Below are 17,364 nucleotides of genomic sequence, written 5' to 3'. Positions count from 1 at the left end.
TTGAGTGGGATTGGGGAGGTACTTAAAACTCGCTGGCTAAGAACGTCTGTTTTCATCTCTTCTGAGGCAAAATAGCTCTATTAGCCTGAGGGGCAGTTTGCGAAACAAGCCTCTGGTGCTGGCTTTTGAAAGCCCATCAAAGGAAATATGAGCACAAAGAAGCAACAGAAAAAGATTCTAGGGGATCTGGGTGAATCATCTACATAGTTCTAGGGGTGGGTGGAGAGTGGGAAAAGGTACTACAGTTTTAATTTTTTTTTCTTGCCTGATTTTTATTTCTTCTGTTTCACATGCTGCCAGACAACTGGCATTTACTGCTCCCTCCAAACTCCTTCATTCCCCAAAAGCCAAGTTACCAGCACTTCCCACTGCCATGCCTCGCAAATACTTAAGACAGTTCCTGATCTATAACCTCATCCTTAGGGCTTGAGCGTTACACTCCTCTTAGAATTGTTTCTAAGCCCAATAACCAAATTATAAGTCAAAGATGATTAAGAGAGGACAAAGGGAATGTTTGAGCACCTACCCTGTCTGGTATTGTGCAATACACTTGTTTTATATACATAAAAGATAAGTATATGGTTCAACCTTTTTATAGTTATATGGCTTATATATTTTAACCTTTAACGACACTCTGGGAATGGACATACTTGTACAACTTCCCCAGTGTAGGGGCAGAACCCAGGATTCCTCACTCAATAAGCCCCAGATGCTCTTCAGTATGTCCACTGCCTTTGGCTAGTTTCTGTTTAGGGGACCTGGTCCTTTCTTTACAAAGGCTTGATTCTGTGAGAGATTCACTGACTGTCCCAGGACACACATCCGTCCTGCTTCCCCCACCCCAACTGTCCTTTTCCCCAATCTCACAAGGAAGGCAATTTCTTCAGTCTTCAAAGACGGGAGACCCGTATTTGGCAGCGGAAGTGGGCGGCACGGGGATGGGTGTTAATCCCAAATTCATCGCCCTAAAGCCAGGCATACAGGGAGGCTGCTTTGGCTCTGCCCCGGTAAAGTGGGGGCAGCGCCCCCTGATCAGGCACCCGGACCTTTAAAAATATCGAGCTGAGGCATCACATCAGGAAAGCCTTTTTCCTCACTTCAACTCTAGGGTGCAGCCATAGTTCCAAACGGAAAACAGCTCCAGGGCAACCGGCACAGTCCACGTCAATCTGGCCCAGCGCCGCGGAGACCGTCGCACGAGCCAATGAGCTCCTGCTACGTAACAGACCCCCTCCCCCCTCCAGTCTGCCGCGGCATCCGCCACGAGTTGCTGACCCGGAGCTAAAGGCCCTGCGCGGCGCAGTATTCTGGCGTCACTTCCACTACAGCGATGGCGGCCCAGGGAGCAGCCGCGGCGATTGCGGCGGCGACTTCAGGGGTCGCGGGGGAGGGCGAGCCCGGGCCCGGCGAGAATGTGGCGGTCGAGGGGACCTCCCCGTCCCCGGGCCGCGTCTCTCCGCCGACCCCGGCGCGTGGCGAGCCAGAAGTCACCGTGGAGATCGGAGAAACGTACCTGTGCCGGCGGCCGGATAGCACCTGGCGTGAGGGCGGGTCCCAGGGCCAGGGGGCGGGGTTTAAGGGCGGGGGCGGGGCCTAAGGGAGGAGAACGCGGACTTTCGGACTTGCCTGGGCGACGCCTACAACCCCCCCCCCGCCCCGAGTTGGGCGTTCGCCAAGTTCTTCCTAATGTGTGTAGAGCTCCCAATCCACTTCTTTGCCCAGTCTTAGGCTTCATTCCCTTTTCTTGTTAACCTCCTTCCTCCATGGTCTCCCTTGTCTCTCTGACTCCACCTTCCATCCATCCCCTGCAGCCGCCAGCGGAGAGGACCTACCAGAACACAGAAGCGAGCTTCTCCTCCCTTCTATTGCTTTGCCTCATTTCCAAAATAAACCCCAAGTTCCTTAGAATGGCATTCATTTTTGTAACCTCTCTGTTTTTCAGCACCCCTAGTAAAGGCCATTGCCAGACCAGACCACACTGTATGCTCTGAAGGCCATATGCCTTTTACCGCCTGTGCCCTCTGCTTGGAATGCCCTTTTTTCCCTTTCTCCTTGTTTAGCTGGCTAGCCCCAGTCATCCTTTTAGCATCATATCCCCTGTGATGCCATTCTTGACTCCCTTCAGGCAGACTGAGTCGTTCCCTTCTGTAAGTTCCCTTTCTGTATGAAGAAATGCAACATTTTCTTCATACCTGAGCTATAATATATGTACCATTATGTTGTCATTGTCTGTCTATCTGTCTTCTATCAAAGTGGGAACTTCCGGAGGGCAGGACTGCTCATGATCCATCACTGTATTCAGCAGCAACCCAGCACAGGGCCAGACATGCATTGGTTGCCTTCCTCGTTTATCGAATGGTCGGCTGTTTGTCAGGTGCTATACCGAAAGCTTTAGAGCCATTAATTCACCGTTTGAGGTGAGCACGGTTATCCTTATTTTACAGATGAAGATGCTGAGGCTCAGAAAGCCAAAATACCTTGTTCAGTTAAATATAGCTAGGAAGTGGGGCTGTCTGATTCCACAGCTAGCCCTCGTGACCCCTGAACAAATGAACGACTGAGTATAGTAAAAGAAACATTGAATTTGGAGCCAGATTTAAATTCAGTTAAGTATTAGCTCTTATCACTTTTCAAATAGGTGACCCTGGGTAAGCCTCATTTTCCTCGTCTCTAAAATAAGAATAACAGGGCTTCCCTGGTGGCGCAGTGGTTCAGAGTCCGCCTGCCGATGCAGGGGACATGGGTTCGTGCCCCGGTCTGGGAAGATCCCACATGCCGCAGAGCGGCTGGGCCTGTGAGCCATGGCCGCTGAGCCTGCGCGTTCGGAGCCTGCGCGTCCGGAGCCTGTGCTCCGCAACGGCAGAAGCCACAACAGTGAGAGGCCCGCGTACCGCAAAAAAATAAAAAAATAAAAAAAATAAAAATAAAATAAAATAACAGCCCAACCTGGCCCACCTCAGACAGTGATTGAAGGGAGTGGCAGATGTGAACAGGTGAGGTTAGTGTACATTTGGCCACAGAATCTGGGAAACTGCTCCTCAGTGTGAAGGATCACTCTGTTCCAGCCCTGTTTTCTTTCCTGGTGATCCTAGCCTTTTCCCTTCACAGATTCTGCTGAAGTGATCCAGTCTCGAGTGAACGATCAGGAGGGCCGAGAGGAATTCTATGTACACTATGTGGGCTGTGAGTGACTTGGGGTATCCAGGTCTGGTGGCGGGGGGCAGGGGCGGAAGGGCAGCACCCTCATGGCCCATCCTCACAGTTAACCGGCGACTGGACGAATGGGTAGACAAGAACCGGCTGGCGTTGACCAAGACAGTGAAGGATGCCGTGCAGAAGAACTCAGAGAAGTACCTCAGCGAGCTGGCCGAGCAGCCTGAGCGAAAGATCACTCGCAACCAAAAGCGCAAGCATGACGAGATCAACCACGTGCAGAAGGTCCGGGCCCCTCCCCTTCCCCGGGGCCGCAGGAGGCTCAGCTGCCTCTGCTGACTCCCTTGGGTCCCAGTGCCAAAACCACAGTAGCTCCCATTTCTTAAGCTCCTACAGTGTGTAGGGGACTCTGTCTACTTCTTCTCAGGTATTCTTCACAGATGAGAAAACTGAGGCTCAGAGAGGGTGAGAGCTTGGCTACAGTCTTGTGGCAAGGAAATGACACAGCTGGGACTGGAACTCAGGCCTCTTGCACCTTTCATGCCCGCCCTTGGCTGTGCCACATTGACAGATGGACCTGAAGTCCAAAGGGGAGGAAGAGAATGAGTGATTTGGGGCACTTGCTATTGCCAAGCATTGTGCTGAGTGTTGTGCCTGTATAAGCTCATCAGGTCCTCCCTAACAACTCAACACCACAGGGATAATTAGTTCTTACTGAGGAAAACAGGAAACAGGCTGAGAGAGGTTAAGTAACATGCCCAAGATCACACAGCTAGTAAAAAGGTGGGTTGAGATTAGAGTAATAATGGCAAACATTTATAGGCTTGTGAGCCACAGTATTAGGCTAAGTATTTCAGTATACGATCACAGTGAAGTTTCACAGCAACTCTGTGAGGTAAGCATTATATCCCCAGTTTACAAGGGAGGTACAGGTAGTTTTAGGAATCCAGTTAGAAATTAGATTGGCCAACTAGATTGTCCTACTTTGGGGCACAAGCTCTTTGCATCATTCTTGCCACTTTATTCTAAAACTTGGGTTCTTTTCACGAAGCTAGCCTGCCCTGGGGGGTTTCTATCCTCCCACTCTGAATCTTAGTTTCTGGATTTGTGAGATGGGGTGTGCACACAAGATGAGGGTTTATGGAGCTCTCGAGGCACCCAGACGTTCATTATTTTCAACCAGTGCCAGTCCATCCTTCTGAGTGCTCGTCCTGGGCTTAGCAGCAATGGTTTGCAAACTGTGGGGCTGTTAGTAGATTGCCAAATTAGTTCAGTGGGGTTGTGACCATTTAAATTTCAAAAATGGAAGAACTAGGACAAGTTAGAAAATACCATAGTGCATTGTACTTTATTAAAGGTAAGTATTGTTTTAAGAAGCTTTTATCTCACATACAAATATATATATATGTATATACACAAACTTGACAGTTGGTTTACAGTGCCGTGATAAAAAAATTTGAAATACCTGAATTAGAAAGATCTCTCACTGGGAATTCCCTGGCGGTCCAATGGTTAGGACTCGGCACTTTCACTGTCATGGCCCGGGTTCAATCCCTGGTCAGGAACTAAGATCCTGCAAGCCACATGGCGTGGCCAAAAAAAAAGATCTCTCACCATCTAAGGCAGCACGGTCCACTGAACGTCCTGTGATAAATGGAAATGTTCTGCCTCTGTGCTGTCCGAAAGAAACAGTAGCCACTACCCACGTGTGGCTCTTGAGCACTTGAAATGTGTTTCATGTGAGTAAGAACTAAATTTTTAAATTTTATTAAAAGATTTTTTTTTTTGGCTGTGCTGCACGGCATGTGGGATCTTAGTTCCCTGACCAGGGATCGAATCCTTGTCCCCTGCATTGAAAGGCAGATTCTTTACCACTGGACCACCAGGGAAGTCCCAAGAATTAAATTTTATTTGAATGTAATGAACTTAAATTTAGGTAGCCACTTGTGGCTAGTGACTACCGGACAGCACAGATCTAAGGTTTTCTTAGCTCCCCAGCCAGGTTGCACTGGCACATTAAGTCACAAAGGTGTACCTCTAAGCTGGCAGTCAGCAGGGTGGTTGACAGTGGGCCAGTGGGGATAAAATCAAAGAACGAGTAACAGCGAGTTAACGATCAGCAAGGTTCTTCAGAGCCTAATTAATGTTTAATTCTAAATAAACTGCAGCATTTACAGAAAGTAGTGTTTTTGTAGTTCTTTAATGCATTTACAGAGGAGGATTGTTGTATGAGTTGGGAAATGTGTTTTAAAGAGGCATGTGAGGAGGAAAATCATCCTTCCCTCATCTTTGCAGGGGTTAGGTGTGGAGTTGGACAGGCGAGGGGCCCATGCCCAGCTGTGCTGGGTGCCAGTTCTGTGAGCTCACCTCTCTGTGCCTCAGTTTCCTCTTTCGTGCAGTGGAGAGAGTGAAGACTCCCATCTCAGGCTTGTTCTGAGTAATGCCTACGACGTAAGTGCTTAGTACTTGGAATGAGTGGCAGCTGGCTAGTCCCCAAGGGCCAGTGACCTCGCCTCTCCCTGCCTGTTTACTTCTCTGTAAAATAGAAGTAAGAACATTGTATCTCAGCGTTGCCAAAAGGGTTAAATGAGGCCATCCAGGCAAAGTGCTTTGTGGAAGGGGTTCTGGGTAAAAGACTGGCTCCTTCTCCCTTCTGAACTACAGGGCAAGGCTGCCATCTACTCTGGGGTAGGTCATAGGCCTACCTGCGTCCACTGTCAGGCTGGACTTGGTTCCTCCTTCAGCATCTGGCCTAGGAACAAGATGGGCTGTGAGTGCCACCTGACTTGTAGTCCCTGCCTTCCAAAGACTTGGAATATGGGGGAAACCAAGAAGGAGGAGTCGGAGGGTACTGTTGTTGACCACTGAATTCCTGACTTGGGAACGAATGTATTCTGCATCGGAAGAATGCAGTCAGGCCTCCTGGGGGATTGTTGACCACACCTTCCCAGGGTGCTGGGCCTTGAAGGACAGGGAGAGCACAGCAAAAACAATTACACATGATCACTTGCCAGGTTCTGCCTCATCGTGCACTTGCCTGGCTCATGCTCGGTACCAGACTGAGGAAGCATTTTCTGGCAGCTGTAGGAGAGGGAAGGACATTCAGGGTGGAAGGAACTGCATGTGCAAAAGCGTGGAGGCCAGAAACAGGAGTGTCGATAGCAGAGCAGATCTGAGGGGGCTGAGACTGGGGGCTGGGAATTTACAGAGGCCTTGTCAACTATGCAGACCTGAGACGGTGGCAGTGGCTATTTGGTGTGGGACAGGGGAACCGGTTCCAGAGATGACAAGGAGGTAGAGCTAACAGGACATGGCCATTATTCGAATGCCAGGCTGAGAGGAGGAGGAGTCTTGAGAGCAGGCCTCTTATTGGTCTGGAGTAGCTGGACTGAAGGTGATGCTCCTAGTGAGATGGGGAACCCAGGAGGATGACCAGGTTTGCAGGGAGGAAAGGTTGAGTTCCTTTCTGGACACCTAGAGCCTGACGTGCCTGCGGGAGGGCCCTCTGGGAGTAGTCCCATGGGCAGGAAAGAGGTCCAGGCACACTGGGGAGTCCGCACCAGTTCCTGCTGTGGAAGCGGAAGACCAGGCCCATTATGTCATCTGTCTCACAACAACTGTGGCAGAGCTGGATTGATCACGTACAGCTGAAGCTCTTACCAGCCCAAGAACTGGAACCAGGCCTCCTGATCCTAGCCCTGTTCATCAGGCAAAAGGTCCAAACTTGGGCATCGGGAGTGTCTGGGACGTATGGGTGGGTGGGCAGATGGGAGAGGAACTTGGACCAGTCAGCTCCGAAACCAGGTGAAACAGGTTTGCTAGACAGGAGGGAAGTGCTGGGTTCTGGGACGGGAGGGGTGGCCTGACCTCCACTTCTGTTCACCTGTGTCCACTGCTCTTTCTCACTCAGACCTATGCAGAGATGGACCCCACAACGGCAGCCTTGGAGAAGGAACATGAGGCAGTAAGTAGGGGAGGGGGTCCTAACTGGGGGCACCCCTTCCCTACAGCATCCCTTGCCCCGACCGAGCCATCCCCTGCCCTTCACTCCCACCTCGCCCACAGATCACCAAGGTGAAGTATGTGGACAAGATCCACATCGGGAACTACGAAATTGATGCCTGGTACTTCTCCCCGTTCCCTGAAGACTATGGGAAACAGCCCAAGCTCTGGCTCTGCGAGTACTGCCTCAAGTACATGAAATACGAAAAGAGCTACCGCTTCCACTTGGTGAGGCTGGGCCGGGCCGGGCCGGGCCTGGTGAGTGCGGTGGTGGGCATAGAGGCTGAGGGCCGGCTGAGGCAGCGGCACTAGGCAAGGTCCAGAGCAGTTGAGTCCAAGGAAAAGCTGCCCCGGCTGGAGAGACCTGGATTCCAGGCCTGACTCTGCCTTTGCCAGAGTGACCTTGGCCAACTTGCTGACCCTCCCCAGACCCCAGTTTCCTCTTCTGTGGAATGGGGACCTTCTGGGGTCCCTTGCCCCCAGCACATGTTTATCAAGGCCAGTCCAGTGCCAGGTTCCCCTGTGGAAAAGAGGAAGTAAGCACAGCCCCGAGCCATGGGACCATGTGGTGCAGACAGACGGGAAGCTTTAATCCACATGGAGGACCTGCTGGGGCAGGGCAGTGGTGTGTTTCCCACAGGGTAGACACTGAGGCAAATGTATGTGGTTTGGGAAATGCCCTTGTCATGGGTGCCAGCCCTCCAGAGTCCTCCAGAGCCAGGCTGAGCTGGACTTAAAAACCGTCTCGCTGTGTGATGTTTGAGCCAGTTACTTAGCCAGTTACTGTGCCTCGGTTTCTCCATCTGTAAAATAGCATGCGTCTCCTGAGATGGTTGGGAGGATTACTCGATGTAGGTAAAGGGTGGAGCCCGGGGTCTCCAGGTGGAGAGAAGCAGAGGCCTGCTGCAGGCCACACACGGCGGGATGGGGCACCTAGGGGGGAGCCTTGGGGCCTCATACCTGTGCTTCCCCCTGCCCGTCCCCACCCCCAGGGCCAGTGCCAGTGGCGGCAGCCCCCGGGGAAGGAGATCTACCGCAAGAGCAACATCTCTGTGTACGAGGTGGACGGCAAAGACCACAAGGTGAGCCCCAGGGGGAGGCACTGTGGCAGGTGGGGGGACACGCTGGGCACCTCCCGACGATCCTCACGGGCGCCAAAGGGTAGAGGCCAGCCTTAGTGTGCGAAGAGGACTGCGGGCTTGTGCTCAGCCTGGCACTCGGCCTGTGGTTGGTGCATAGTCAACTCGTGGCCCTGTGGTGCCAGCCTCGAGTTCTGGGTTTCCCTTCTGTCCCTGAGGACTTGCCTTCTGATGGGGTAGCTTGGGGTGGCTTAGGTTCAGGCGATTTTGGAACCCAGAGCGGAGACTGTCTTGCCTCAGGCTGTTCTTAAAAACTGCTTTCTCTTTTTGCCTGAAGAAAAGGTGTTTGTTTTTCCTGGGTGTGAACTGCTTTGTGTGAGGTTTCCTGCCAGGGAGCTCTGTGGCTCAGACCGCTAAGTTCCTTGTTCCTGAAGGACTTTGTTGTGGCAGGGTGGGGCCTTTGGGGTCTGCTTTGCTGTCGTTGAAAACTTGACCCTTGCCTGGTCAATCTGGGAAGGTCTCCTAGGGAAGGCCAGTGGAGTGTAAGATGCAGAGGCCTGGCTTCTGAGTGGCTCCTGGCTTCAAATCGCCCCGTCACTTCCTAGCTGACCTTGGACAAGTTACTTAAGCTCCTTTGTTCCTGTTTCCTCATCTTTAAGACAGGAGTCATGCTAATAGTTAACTAACAGGCTTGTTAGTGGAGTAAATGAGACAGCAAAGTCAAGTACTTAGCACAGTCCCTGGCATTGAATAGGGGCTTAGTAAACATGGGCCTCTGTCAGCCTTATGATAAGTAGCTTGGGAAATACCCATTCTTAGCCCCACCAGAGCCCCCTGCTCTGCCCTCCTGAGCATGAGTGGGGCTGGGGGCGGAAGGAGGGGCCCCAGCAGGAGATCTGGGTGTTCTTCCCAGTTCTGCCTTCTCCAGCTTTGGGTCCTCAGGCAAGCACTCCCCCCTGCTGCCCCCCAGAGCCTCCGTTGCCTCCTAAGCAAAATGGGTCTAGCAGCGCTGGGCTCACACAATTGTTGAGTCAAACGAGAGTGGATTTTAAAGGTGTCCTTGATCTCTGCCATGAAACCAACCTCCAGGTCCCACTGGCCCTCCTGACATTGGTCTCTGTCCCGGTGTGGCTGAGTGGGCAGACAGCTCAGGCTGCAGAGTCAGGCTCAAGGTCGTCCATTCAGCAAACATTTACCAAGCTCCCAGCTTCACGCTTAGCCTTGAGCTAGGTGCTGAGGACACAGCTATGAAGAGTCAGTACTCATATAGCAGGTTGAGTCCTGCCCTAGTGCTCACCAGCCATGGGACCTTGAGCGAGCCACTGTCTCCTCTGAGCTTGTTTCCTGACCTGAAACAGAAGAGTTCGTGTCTGTGAAGATTGAGCTCCTCTTCAGCACTCGGAAGCGGTAGCCATGATTGGTCCAGCTCTGCTGTTACCTCCTTGAGCGCGCATAGCTCTCTGATTTTCGGTTTCCCCATCCATCAGAACGTGACTCTAAGACTCCTTCCAATTCTAAACATGACTGTTCTGGTGAGGATCCCACTTCTCACCGTGCTGGCACTGGCTGCTGTCTGGAGCCTGGCACTTGCAGGGCAGGGTGGCAGCTCCTGCCCAGGCCTCCATGGGGCGAGGCGGAGTTACGCCTGCTCCCTGAGCCTGCTTCCACCTCGCGACCCCTCAGATTTACTGTCAGAACCTGTGTCTGCTGGCCAAGCTTTTCCTGGACCACAAGACATTGTACTTCGACGTGGAGCCATTCGTCTTTTACATTTTGACCGAGGTGGACAGGCAGGGAGCCCACATCGTCGGCTATTTCTCGAAGGTGCTGGGTTGGGAAGCCCGGGTTGAGGGAGAGGGGGAGAATGAACCTGAAGCAGGGGCTGAGCCTCTGCAGAGGTCCTGACCACCCACCCCTACAGGAAAAGGAGTCACCAGATGGGAACAACGTGGCCTGCATCCTGACCCTGCCCCCCTACCAGCGCCGTGGCTATGGAAAGTTCCTCATTGCTTTCAGTGAGTGGTTCCCGGCCTGTCCAGGAAGGGCAGCTGTGGTGAGGGGTGCCAGGGCAGGGTGGGTCCTCAGTTTCCTCATTTCCACTGTTGCCAGGTTATGAGCTATCCAAGCTGGAGAGCACAGTAGGCTCCCCTGAGAAGCCACTGTCTGACCTGGGCAAGCTCAGCTACCGCAGCTACTGGTCCTGGGTCCTTCTGGAGATCCTGCGAGACTTCCGGGGCACACTGTCCATCAAGGACCTTAGGTAAGGGAGGCACCTGGAACCCTCAAGAGGGAGGGACTCTCCTAAGATTGGCCGTGATGCCATCAAACTGTCTCCTTGTCCCCTTTTGCTGTCCCAGCCAAACCCCACAAGGGAGCTCTCTCCAGCATCTGCTCTAATCCCTTTCTGCAGCCAGATGACGAGCATCACCCAGAATGACATCATCAGCACCCTCCAGTCCCTCAACATGGTCAAGTACTGGAAGGGCCAGCATGTGATCTGTGTCACACCCAAGCTGGTGGAGGAACACCTCAAAAGTGCCCAGTATAAGAAACCACCCATAACAGGTGGGTGGAGTCTGCCCAGGGTGTGTGTGTGGGGGGGCAGGGGGGGTAGATGTAAGGACTGCCGTGAACCAAGGCCTCTGTTTTGCTGTCATCGGATCCCCAGCCAGTCTGACCAGCTCCCAGGACCGAAGCCTGGGGCAGCCCCCTCCCCAGGACTCAGTCTGCCCCTGTTCTCACCTCGAGGTGAAACCTGGCCTGGGCCCAGGGCAGAGCAGCCAGTGTGAGCGGCCTGGCCTGGAGGCCCAGTCCTGCCTCTCATGCCTCTTCTCCCCACAGTGGACTCTGTCTGCCTCAAGTGGGCACCCCCCAAGCACAAGCAAGTCAAACTCTCCAAGAAGTGAGTGTCCTGTGCCCCTGCTGCTGGACCTGTGCCTCCTTGCACCCCAGCCTGTAAATATGTACAGACCTGTTTCGTCATTTTTTTGTTGTTGTTACGCGGGCCTCTCATTGTTGCGGCCCCTCCCATTGCGGAGCACAGGCTCCGGACGCGCAGGCTCAGCGGCCATGGCTCACGGGCCTAGCTGCTCCACGGCATGTGGGATCTTCCCGGACCGGGGCATGAACCCGTGTCCCCTGCATTGGCAGGCGGACTCTCAACCACTGCGCCACCAGGGAAGCCCTCGTCATTTTTTTAATAAAGTAAGTTCTGCCAGTGGCTCTGGACTTTGGAGGTGTGAGGGAGAGGCCCAGAGCGGATGGGCCTCATTTCACGTCACACACACACGGCCAGTTGTGCTCAGAACGTTTTACTCCATCTCGCTCCGTCTAACCCCGCACACCAGGTGCAAGTCGGGGCCCAGTTCCGGTGGGGGCTCAGTCCTCCGGAGTCCAGGAGTCAGGGCTCAGGGGGGTGTGGCAGCCAGTGAGGCAAGAGGGGGGCCTTTTCTGTCCTTGAAAGCATGCTGCCCAGAGGCAGCCCCAGCCCAGAAAACAGTGAGAGGGTGAAATGATGGGGCTCATCAGGCAGAGCAGGTGAGGTGCTACAGCCAGCCTTTCAGCAGCAGGCATCTGGACAGTCTTCTAGAAACAGGTGGGGAGCCGGGGCCCAATGTCATAGCTGAGGGTCCTTGGGGGCTCCATAGGAGCCCAACCGATAGGCTTGTGGACAGCAGATGGAGATGACCAGAGTTTCTAGCCAGTGGACTCTTAGGCAGTAAACTCCTGTGGTGGAGGTTACAGCTCAAAGGTCAGGATGGTGCTTTGAACTCCCACAGGGTCCTGGGAGGAAGGAGTGGCTCAAAGTCAGGCATCCTGGGAGCAGGCGTGTGCCCTTGGGTGTGATGTGGAGGTCCCGGAAACAAGTCAGCTCCCAGGGTGAGTAGCTCAGTGGTTGTGCTGTGGGCGGAGGAGGCCCAGGGTCAGGCCTAGTGGCAGCAGAAGGAGGGGTCTCACCAAGCCTGGGGCTGGGGCAGAGTTGAAGGCCCCGTAGTTGCTGCAGAGGTTGCCATCAGGCTGGGACTCCTGGATTTGGGGCACCACCTGAGGCTGGAGCTCTGCCACTTTGTGGTGAATCCAGGAGGCATAGCTGGAGGTCAGAGTATACACACCGGGCCTGTTGGGGGCCCCACAGGCATCACCCCAGCTTACGATGCCTGCCAGGTACCAGCGGCCCCCCACTGGGCAGGAGAGTGGGCCCCCAGAGTCACCCTGAGGAGAAAATGCACACAGCAGCTGTCAGGACCAGACCCCAGGCCTCCAACCATCCGTGCCAGCCCCACTGAGCCCTCATCTCCCAAGGCACGCCTGTCTCATCTTTTCCCCTGGACCCCCCGCATTTACCTGGCAGGCGTCCTTGCCCCCGTTCACATAGCCAGCGCACACCATGTCCTGCTGGATAAAGTGGGGCTCCTCGGGCTTGGCGTTGATATTGTACAGGCAGTTACAGGTCTCACGACTGATCAGTGGCACCTCAAGTTGCTGCATTGTCTTGGGGGCCTGGAGGCTCACTGTGGGGGCAAAAGATGCTTACCCAGGGCATCCTACCCTGCGTCGGCTCCCTCCGTGCCTCTAGACGTCAGCACCCACCTCACCCTCACCTGAGGGGGCCACGTGGCCCCATCCCGTGACAGTGCACTGGAGACCATTGGGGAAGGAGGCGTTGGCGGCGGGGAGGCAGATGGGCCGGATGTAGCGAGAGAAGGTGACAGAGCGGCTGAGCTGGAGGAGTGCGATGTCACCCATGGAGCCCTCCTGGAGGTAGCTGGGGTGGGAAATGACCTGCGCCACCGTGCGGACCTTGGTGTCAGAGCTGTAGTAGTTCAGCTTGTGGGCCCCCAGCTTTACCTCGTAGTCCTCTGTGTGGTGCTCCCTGCAGGCAGAGGGGCGAAGGCTGGGACCCGAGAGACTGGGATCCCATTGCCTTGTGGCATCCAACCTCAGTTCCTGACCTTTCAGGGTCCACCCTGCATCCTAGTTTTATCCTGTGACCTGTGACCTCTGGCCTTCACTCCTGATGGATCCTTACAGACTTTACTGATATCCCTAGATACAACCCAAGAACCTCCAACCTCTGACCTACACTGATCCTTGAACTTTGACCTCCAGCCCACTTTTGACTTCCCCGCCCTGCCCCCTACCCAGCTGGTACCTTGGGAAGCAGTGAGCAGCCGACAGCACCCACTGCTCAGACAGGAGAGAGCCGCCACACACGTGGGCACCGTTGTAGCTGATGCTGACCTGCCAGGGCCACTGGCCGTGGGCTGAATCGCTACCACCTGTGATACGTGCTTGGGGGACCACGCCGCAGGAGGCTGCCCAGGGAGGAAAGGGAGGGAGGGGGTCAGGTCCTCGGGGGCCCCCAAACCACATCCTTGACCCTGCCACTCCCGACATAGCCCAGGAGGTCTGGTTTGGAGCTTGGGGAGTGAGTTCACAGAAACCAGCCACCCTGTGTCCCCATCCCATGGCTCACCAGTCACGGTGAGTTCTGCCCGCCCCCGCTACCCTCGACCCAGTGCCTAATTAAGGTCTCATCCAGCTTCTGTCCTCACCGGCCTTCCTGCCTTCCATCTGCTCCACTCCTTACTAATCTGGCCAGGTCATACCCCCGCTTAAATCCTTCCCTGGCCCTCACTGCCCTTACGAGAGACTCTGGACCTTCCATGGCACAGCCATCCCTCTGGACACCCTGTCACAGCGGGCCACACACTTGTTCACCTCCAGACCTTGGCTTATTCAGGTCACTCTGCCTAGAATACCTTTCCTCATCCCTACTTCGCTCAGCAAACTGCTATTTGCCTATGGAGATGGTTCAAATTCTCAGTCCCTCTGTAGCCTGCCCTGACCCTGCTGGCTGAGTGAGGCGACACTTCAGAGCTCCCGAGGTCCGTGCTTCCCAGACGTGGCTGTTCCACATTATGACGGTGTCTGCTTCAACCAGCCAACCTGGGCGTTCCCTAGGGGCAGGGACAAGGGCAGATCCCCATGTCCCCAGCACCCAGCACAGGGCTGGGCACATGGATGGAGTCGTGGATCTGTGCTGAGCAAACGAAGGGAATAGCCGGGCTCCCAGGGTGTGAATGTCTAGTTTCCAGGACAGCCCCACCCCCGCAGAGGCCGCTGTTTGGAGCAGGACCCAAGTGCCCTTCACAAAGTCACCTGCTCAGAAGCAGGGAAAACCACCCAGTGAGGCTCCTCCCCCTCTCCTTGTAAAAAGGACAATAGAGACCAGCAGTTCAAGCAACGCCAGGCCCCAAAGGGGCTTTCACTTCCTTAATCTTCCAGACTCTTCATTGCAGCCCCAGGAGACAGAGTCAACTTCATTTTTTAAACAAATTTTTTGTTTTTGACCGCACTTATGGCATGCGGGACCTTAGTTCCCTGACCAGGGATCGAACCCGTGCTCCCTGCATTGGAAGCGCAGAGTCTTAACCACTGGACCACCAGGGAATCCCCAGAATCAACTTCATTTTATTTTATTTTATTTTTGCCGCACCACACGGCCTGTGGGATCCTAGTTCCCCAACCCGGGGGCCCTCGGCAGTGAAAATGCGGAGTCCCAACCGGTGGACCCCCAGGGAACTCCCTCAACTTCATTTTAGAGGTGAGGGAACTGGCATTCGAGACACAGCCAGTACATGGTGAAGCCGGGATTGCCAAGGAGATGGATCCTTGGTTTGTTTCCCTCAAAACAACCCACGTTTGGAGTCAGACCTGGGTTTAAATCCCAGCTCTGCCACTTACTGGCTGTGTGCCGTTGGGCAAGTCATTTCTCTGCCCCTCAGTTTCTTAATCCAAAGAACGAGGGCTGTAATCCTCGCCTCCCAGAGCTACTGGGGGACCTAAATAAGACAACAGGAGTGAACGAGACGGCCTTGCAGAGAGAGGGTCAGGCACTCAAACGCCCCAGGGAAATCTGAACCCATGGCCCCTCCCCCTCCCCTTCCCCTCCCCGCACTTCCCCGGCGAGCCTCACCTTCAGCCCCAACGGCTCCTGGAGGGAAAGAGAAAGAGGGAGGGGTAAGCAGGGAAGTCTCAAGTGCCCAGACGCCCCCTTACCTGCTGCTTCTCCAGAGGGCTGGCCTCCGCCAGGAAGCCAAAGCTGAGGGGAGAGGCCAAGAGCCAGGGAGGCTGAAGCTGGGGGTTCTTGAGCCCAGAATAAGGGATGTGCCCCAGAAAAGGGTTATACCCTCGGCCCCGGTGCACTACCGGCCGCCCTCCTCCCCCCCTCCCCCCCGTGCTCCACACTCCCCACCCCCACACACTCACCCATCTCATTCCGGAATAATCCAAGCAAAAGCAGAGTGGCCAGAGCCTCCAGCCACCTAGGCCCCAGGCCTGCCCTCTGGGCCATGACCCAGGACCAGGGGCCCTGGGAAGACACCAGGCACCCAAAGGAAGGGACCTCAGGCTGGGGTTCAAAGGCAAGATCCAGGTGGCAGGACCAGAGGGAAGCGGGAGCAGGTGTCCAAGACGGCTTCGAAGGCAGGCAGCGGGCTCAGAGTAAACGCCGGGGTCTCCGCAGCCGGCAGTGAGGACGAGTCTCCAGCACGGCCTGGGTACACAGCAGATCTTCCTTCCAGAGTGGCAGCTCCTGGGAAAGGACATCTACCTGCCGGCCCCTCCCCTGGCCCCGCCCTCCCTGCTCAGCTCAGCCGGCCTCTCTCGTTGCCAAAGTCCTGAGTCCTCTCAGACCCCTAGGCTGGTGTGTGTGTGTGGGGGGGGGGGGGGGCGGAGTTGGGTTGAGCAGCCCCAGGCAGGGCTGGAAACCCGGGTGGCTGGATTCCTGACCCAGCGGCTCTCGGTCCCAGGTCTTTCAGGTCTCCACGACCAGTTATGCCCCCAGGGCCTGGGCTGGCCTGTGTTACCCTGGGGGCCACAGCTGCTTCTCCCACCGTTCTGCCTGAGGCCTGGCATCTGAGCCTAGGACAGCCAGGCTCGCCCCCGGGCTGGGGCCTCTTCAGGTCCTTCTGTGGAGCCTGCAGCCTCATCTTCACGTGGTGAGGTGAGGTGAGGTGAGCATGTCTGGTGGTGCAAGTCATTCCACAAATACTTACTGAGTGCCTAATATGTTCCAGGCACAGGAGACAAAGTGGACGCTGTCCCTGCCTTCCCTGAGCTCATGGTGAAGTTGGGGTGACAGTCTTGAATGATATAATGACAAGCAATTATGGAATAATTTCAAGCTACGAACTGTGATGGAGAAAGAAGAATGCGGGCTCTGGGAGCCACTTACAGGAGCCTGACCTAGGCTGGCATCAAGAAGGGCCCCTCAAGGAGGTGCCTTTAGAACTGAGACCTAAAGGGATTATGAAAAGGTGTTAACAAGGCAAAGATGGGGAAGGGTGGTCCAGGTGAATCGTCCTCAGAAGGAGGGCGCAGGTGGCCTAGGTTCAGGGAAAGGAGGCCCATGTGCCTGGGTTGGGGGTCAGGAGCTTCCTCTGTGAGTGTATGAATCTGGGCAATTGGGAAAGTGTGTTGGCTTCAAGCTTTAGAAAAACAGAGCCCCACTTGTCCACCTACCTTCCATAAGACTAGGTGTCTGGACCTCTGAGCCAGGACTTCAGGGCCCAGGCTGGAGGGCAGGGAATTCCTGGAATGGGAAAGGGGACAAGACCGACTCGGGGGACTTCCCTGGTGGAGCAGTGGTTAAGAATCCGCCTGCCAATGCAAGAGGCACGGGCTCGAGCCCTGGTCCGGGAAGATCCCATGTGCCACGGAGCAACTAAGCCCGTGCGCCACAACTACTGAGCCTGCACTCTACAGCCCGCAAGCCACAACTACTGAGCCTGCGCTCTAGAGCCCGCGAACCACAACTACTGAAGCCTGCACGCCTACAGCCCGTGCTCCGCAACAAGAAAAGCACCAGAACGAGTAGCCCATGCACCGCAACGAAGAGTAGTCCCCACTCAATGCAATCAGAGAAAACCCGCGCGCAGCAACGAAGACCCAATGCAGCCATAAATAAATGAAGTAAATACATTTCTTAAAAAAAAAAAAAAAAAGATTGACTCAGGAAGGGGTCTAAGCTGGGGTGGAGGGGGAAGACCCTGAACACTGTGGGTGGGTTTGGGTAGAGGACAGGGTATATTAAATGTTTGTGGGGGATGACATACGAGTGACTGAC

General features: G+C 54.9%; 2 protein-coding genes across 4 annotated transcripts; one reads left to right on the top strand and one right to left on the bottom strand.

Annotated features, from left to right (window-relative positions):
- Positions 1-1,275: 1,275 nt before the first annotated feature.
- On the top strand, positions 1,276-11,454 carry KAT8 (lysine acetyltransferase 8). Of its 2 annotated transcripts, XM_082644872.1 has the most exons (11): positions 1,296-1,541; positions 3,109-3,183; positions 3,263-3,438; positions 7,064-7,117; positions 7,219-7,383; positions 8,148-8,237; positions 9,918-10,058; positions 10,156-10,249; positions 10,344-10,494; positions 10,645-10,799; positions 11,076-11,454. In XM_082644872.1, exons 1-11 carry the CDS (start codon positions 1,331-1,333, stop codon positions 11,138-11,140), a joined length of 1,377 nt encoding a protein of 458 aa, XP_082500998.1. In that variant the 5' UTR covers positions 1,296-1,330; the 3' UTR covers positions 11,141-11,454. The 2 variants fall into 2 exon arrangements, with proteins under 2 accessions (XP_082500999.1, XP_082500998.1); XM_082644873.1 differs by lacking the exon at positions 11,076-11,454 and having other exon boundaries at positions 1,276-1,541; positions 10,592-10,715.
- Positions 11,455-11,536: 82 nt separating this feature from the next.
- Positions 11,537-15,847, bottom strand: PRSS8 (serine protease 8). Of its 2 annotated transcripts, XM_082644880.1 has the most exons (6): positions 15,507-15,847; positions 15,214-15,231; positions 13,387-13,549; positions 12,836-13,107; positions 12,579-12,745; positions 11,538-12,446 (listed from the first exon to the last, which is right to left on the bottom strand). In XM_082644880.1, exons 1-6 carry the CDS (start codon positions 15,589-15,591, stop codon positions 12,123-12,125), a joined length of 1,029 nt encoding a protein of 342 aa, XP_082501006.1. In that variant the 5' UTR covers positions 15,592-15,847; the 3' UTR covers positions 11,538-12,122. The 2 variants fall into 2 exon arrangements, with proteins under 2 accessions (XP_082501007.1, XP_082501006.1); XM_082644881.1 differs by lacking the exon at positions 15,214-15,231 and having other exon boundaries at positions 11,537-12,446.
- Positions 15,848-17,364: the final 1,517 nt, after the last annotated feature.

This window comes from Mesoplodon mirus, assembly GCF_964341445.2.
Source record: "Mesoplodon mirus genome assembly, chromosome: 15".
Lineage (NCBI taxonomy): Eukaryota > Metazoa > Chordata > Mammalia > Artiodactyla > Ziphiidae > Mesoplodon > Mesoplodon mirus.
Note: the sequence above shows the minus strand (reverse complement) of the source record. Positions and strands in the feature narration are given on the sequence as shown.

Excerpts from the sequence above, each read along its gene's own strand:
- PRSS8 (XM_082644880.1), bottom strand. The coding sequence starts at position 15,591 with ATGGCCCAGAGGGCAGGCCTGGGGCCTAGGTGGCTGGAGGCTCTGGCC. Across the intron at positions 13,108-13,386 it reads GCTGCTCACTGCTTCCCAAG|GGAGCACCACACAGAGGACT; the intron begins GTACCAGCTGGG and ends CTCTGCCTGCAG. Across the intron at positions 12,447-12,578 it reads GGGGCAAGGACGCCTGCCAG|GGTGACTCTGGGGGCCCACT; the intron begins GTAAATGCGGGG and ends TTTTCTCCTCAG.
- KAT8 (XM_082644872.1), top strand. The coding sequence starts at position 1,331 with ATGGCGGCCCAGGGAGCAGCCGCGGCGATTGCGGCGGCGACTTCAGGG. Across the intron at positions 7,384-8,147 it reads AGAGCTACCGCTTCCACTTG|GGCCAGTGCCAGTGGCGGCA; the intron begins GTGAGGCTGGGC and ends CCCCACCCCCAG. Across the intron at positions 10,250-10,343 it reads AAAGTTCCTCATTGCTTTCA|GTTATGAGCTATCCAAGCTG; the intron begins GTGAGTGGTTCC and ends CACTGTTGCCAG.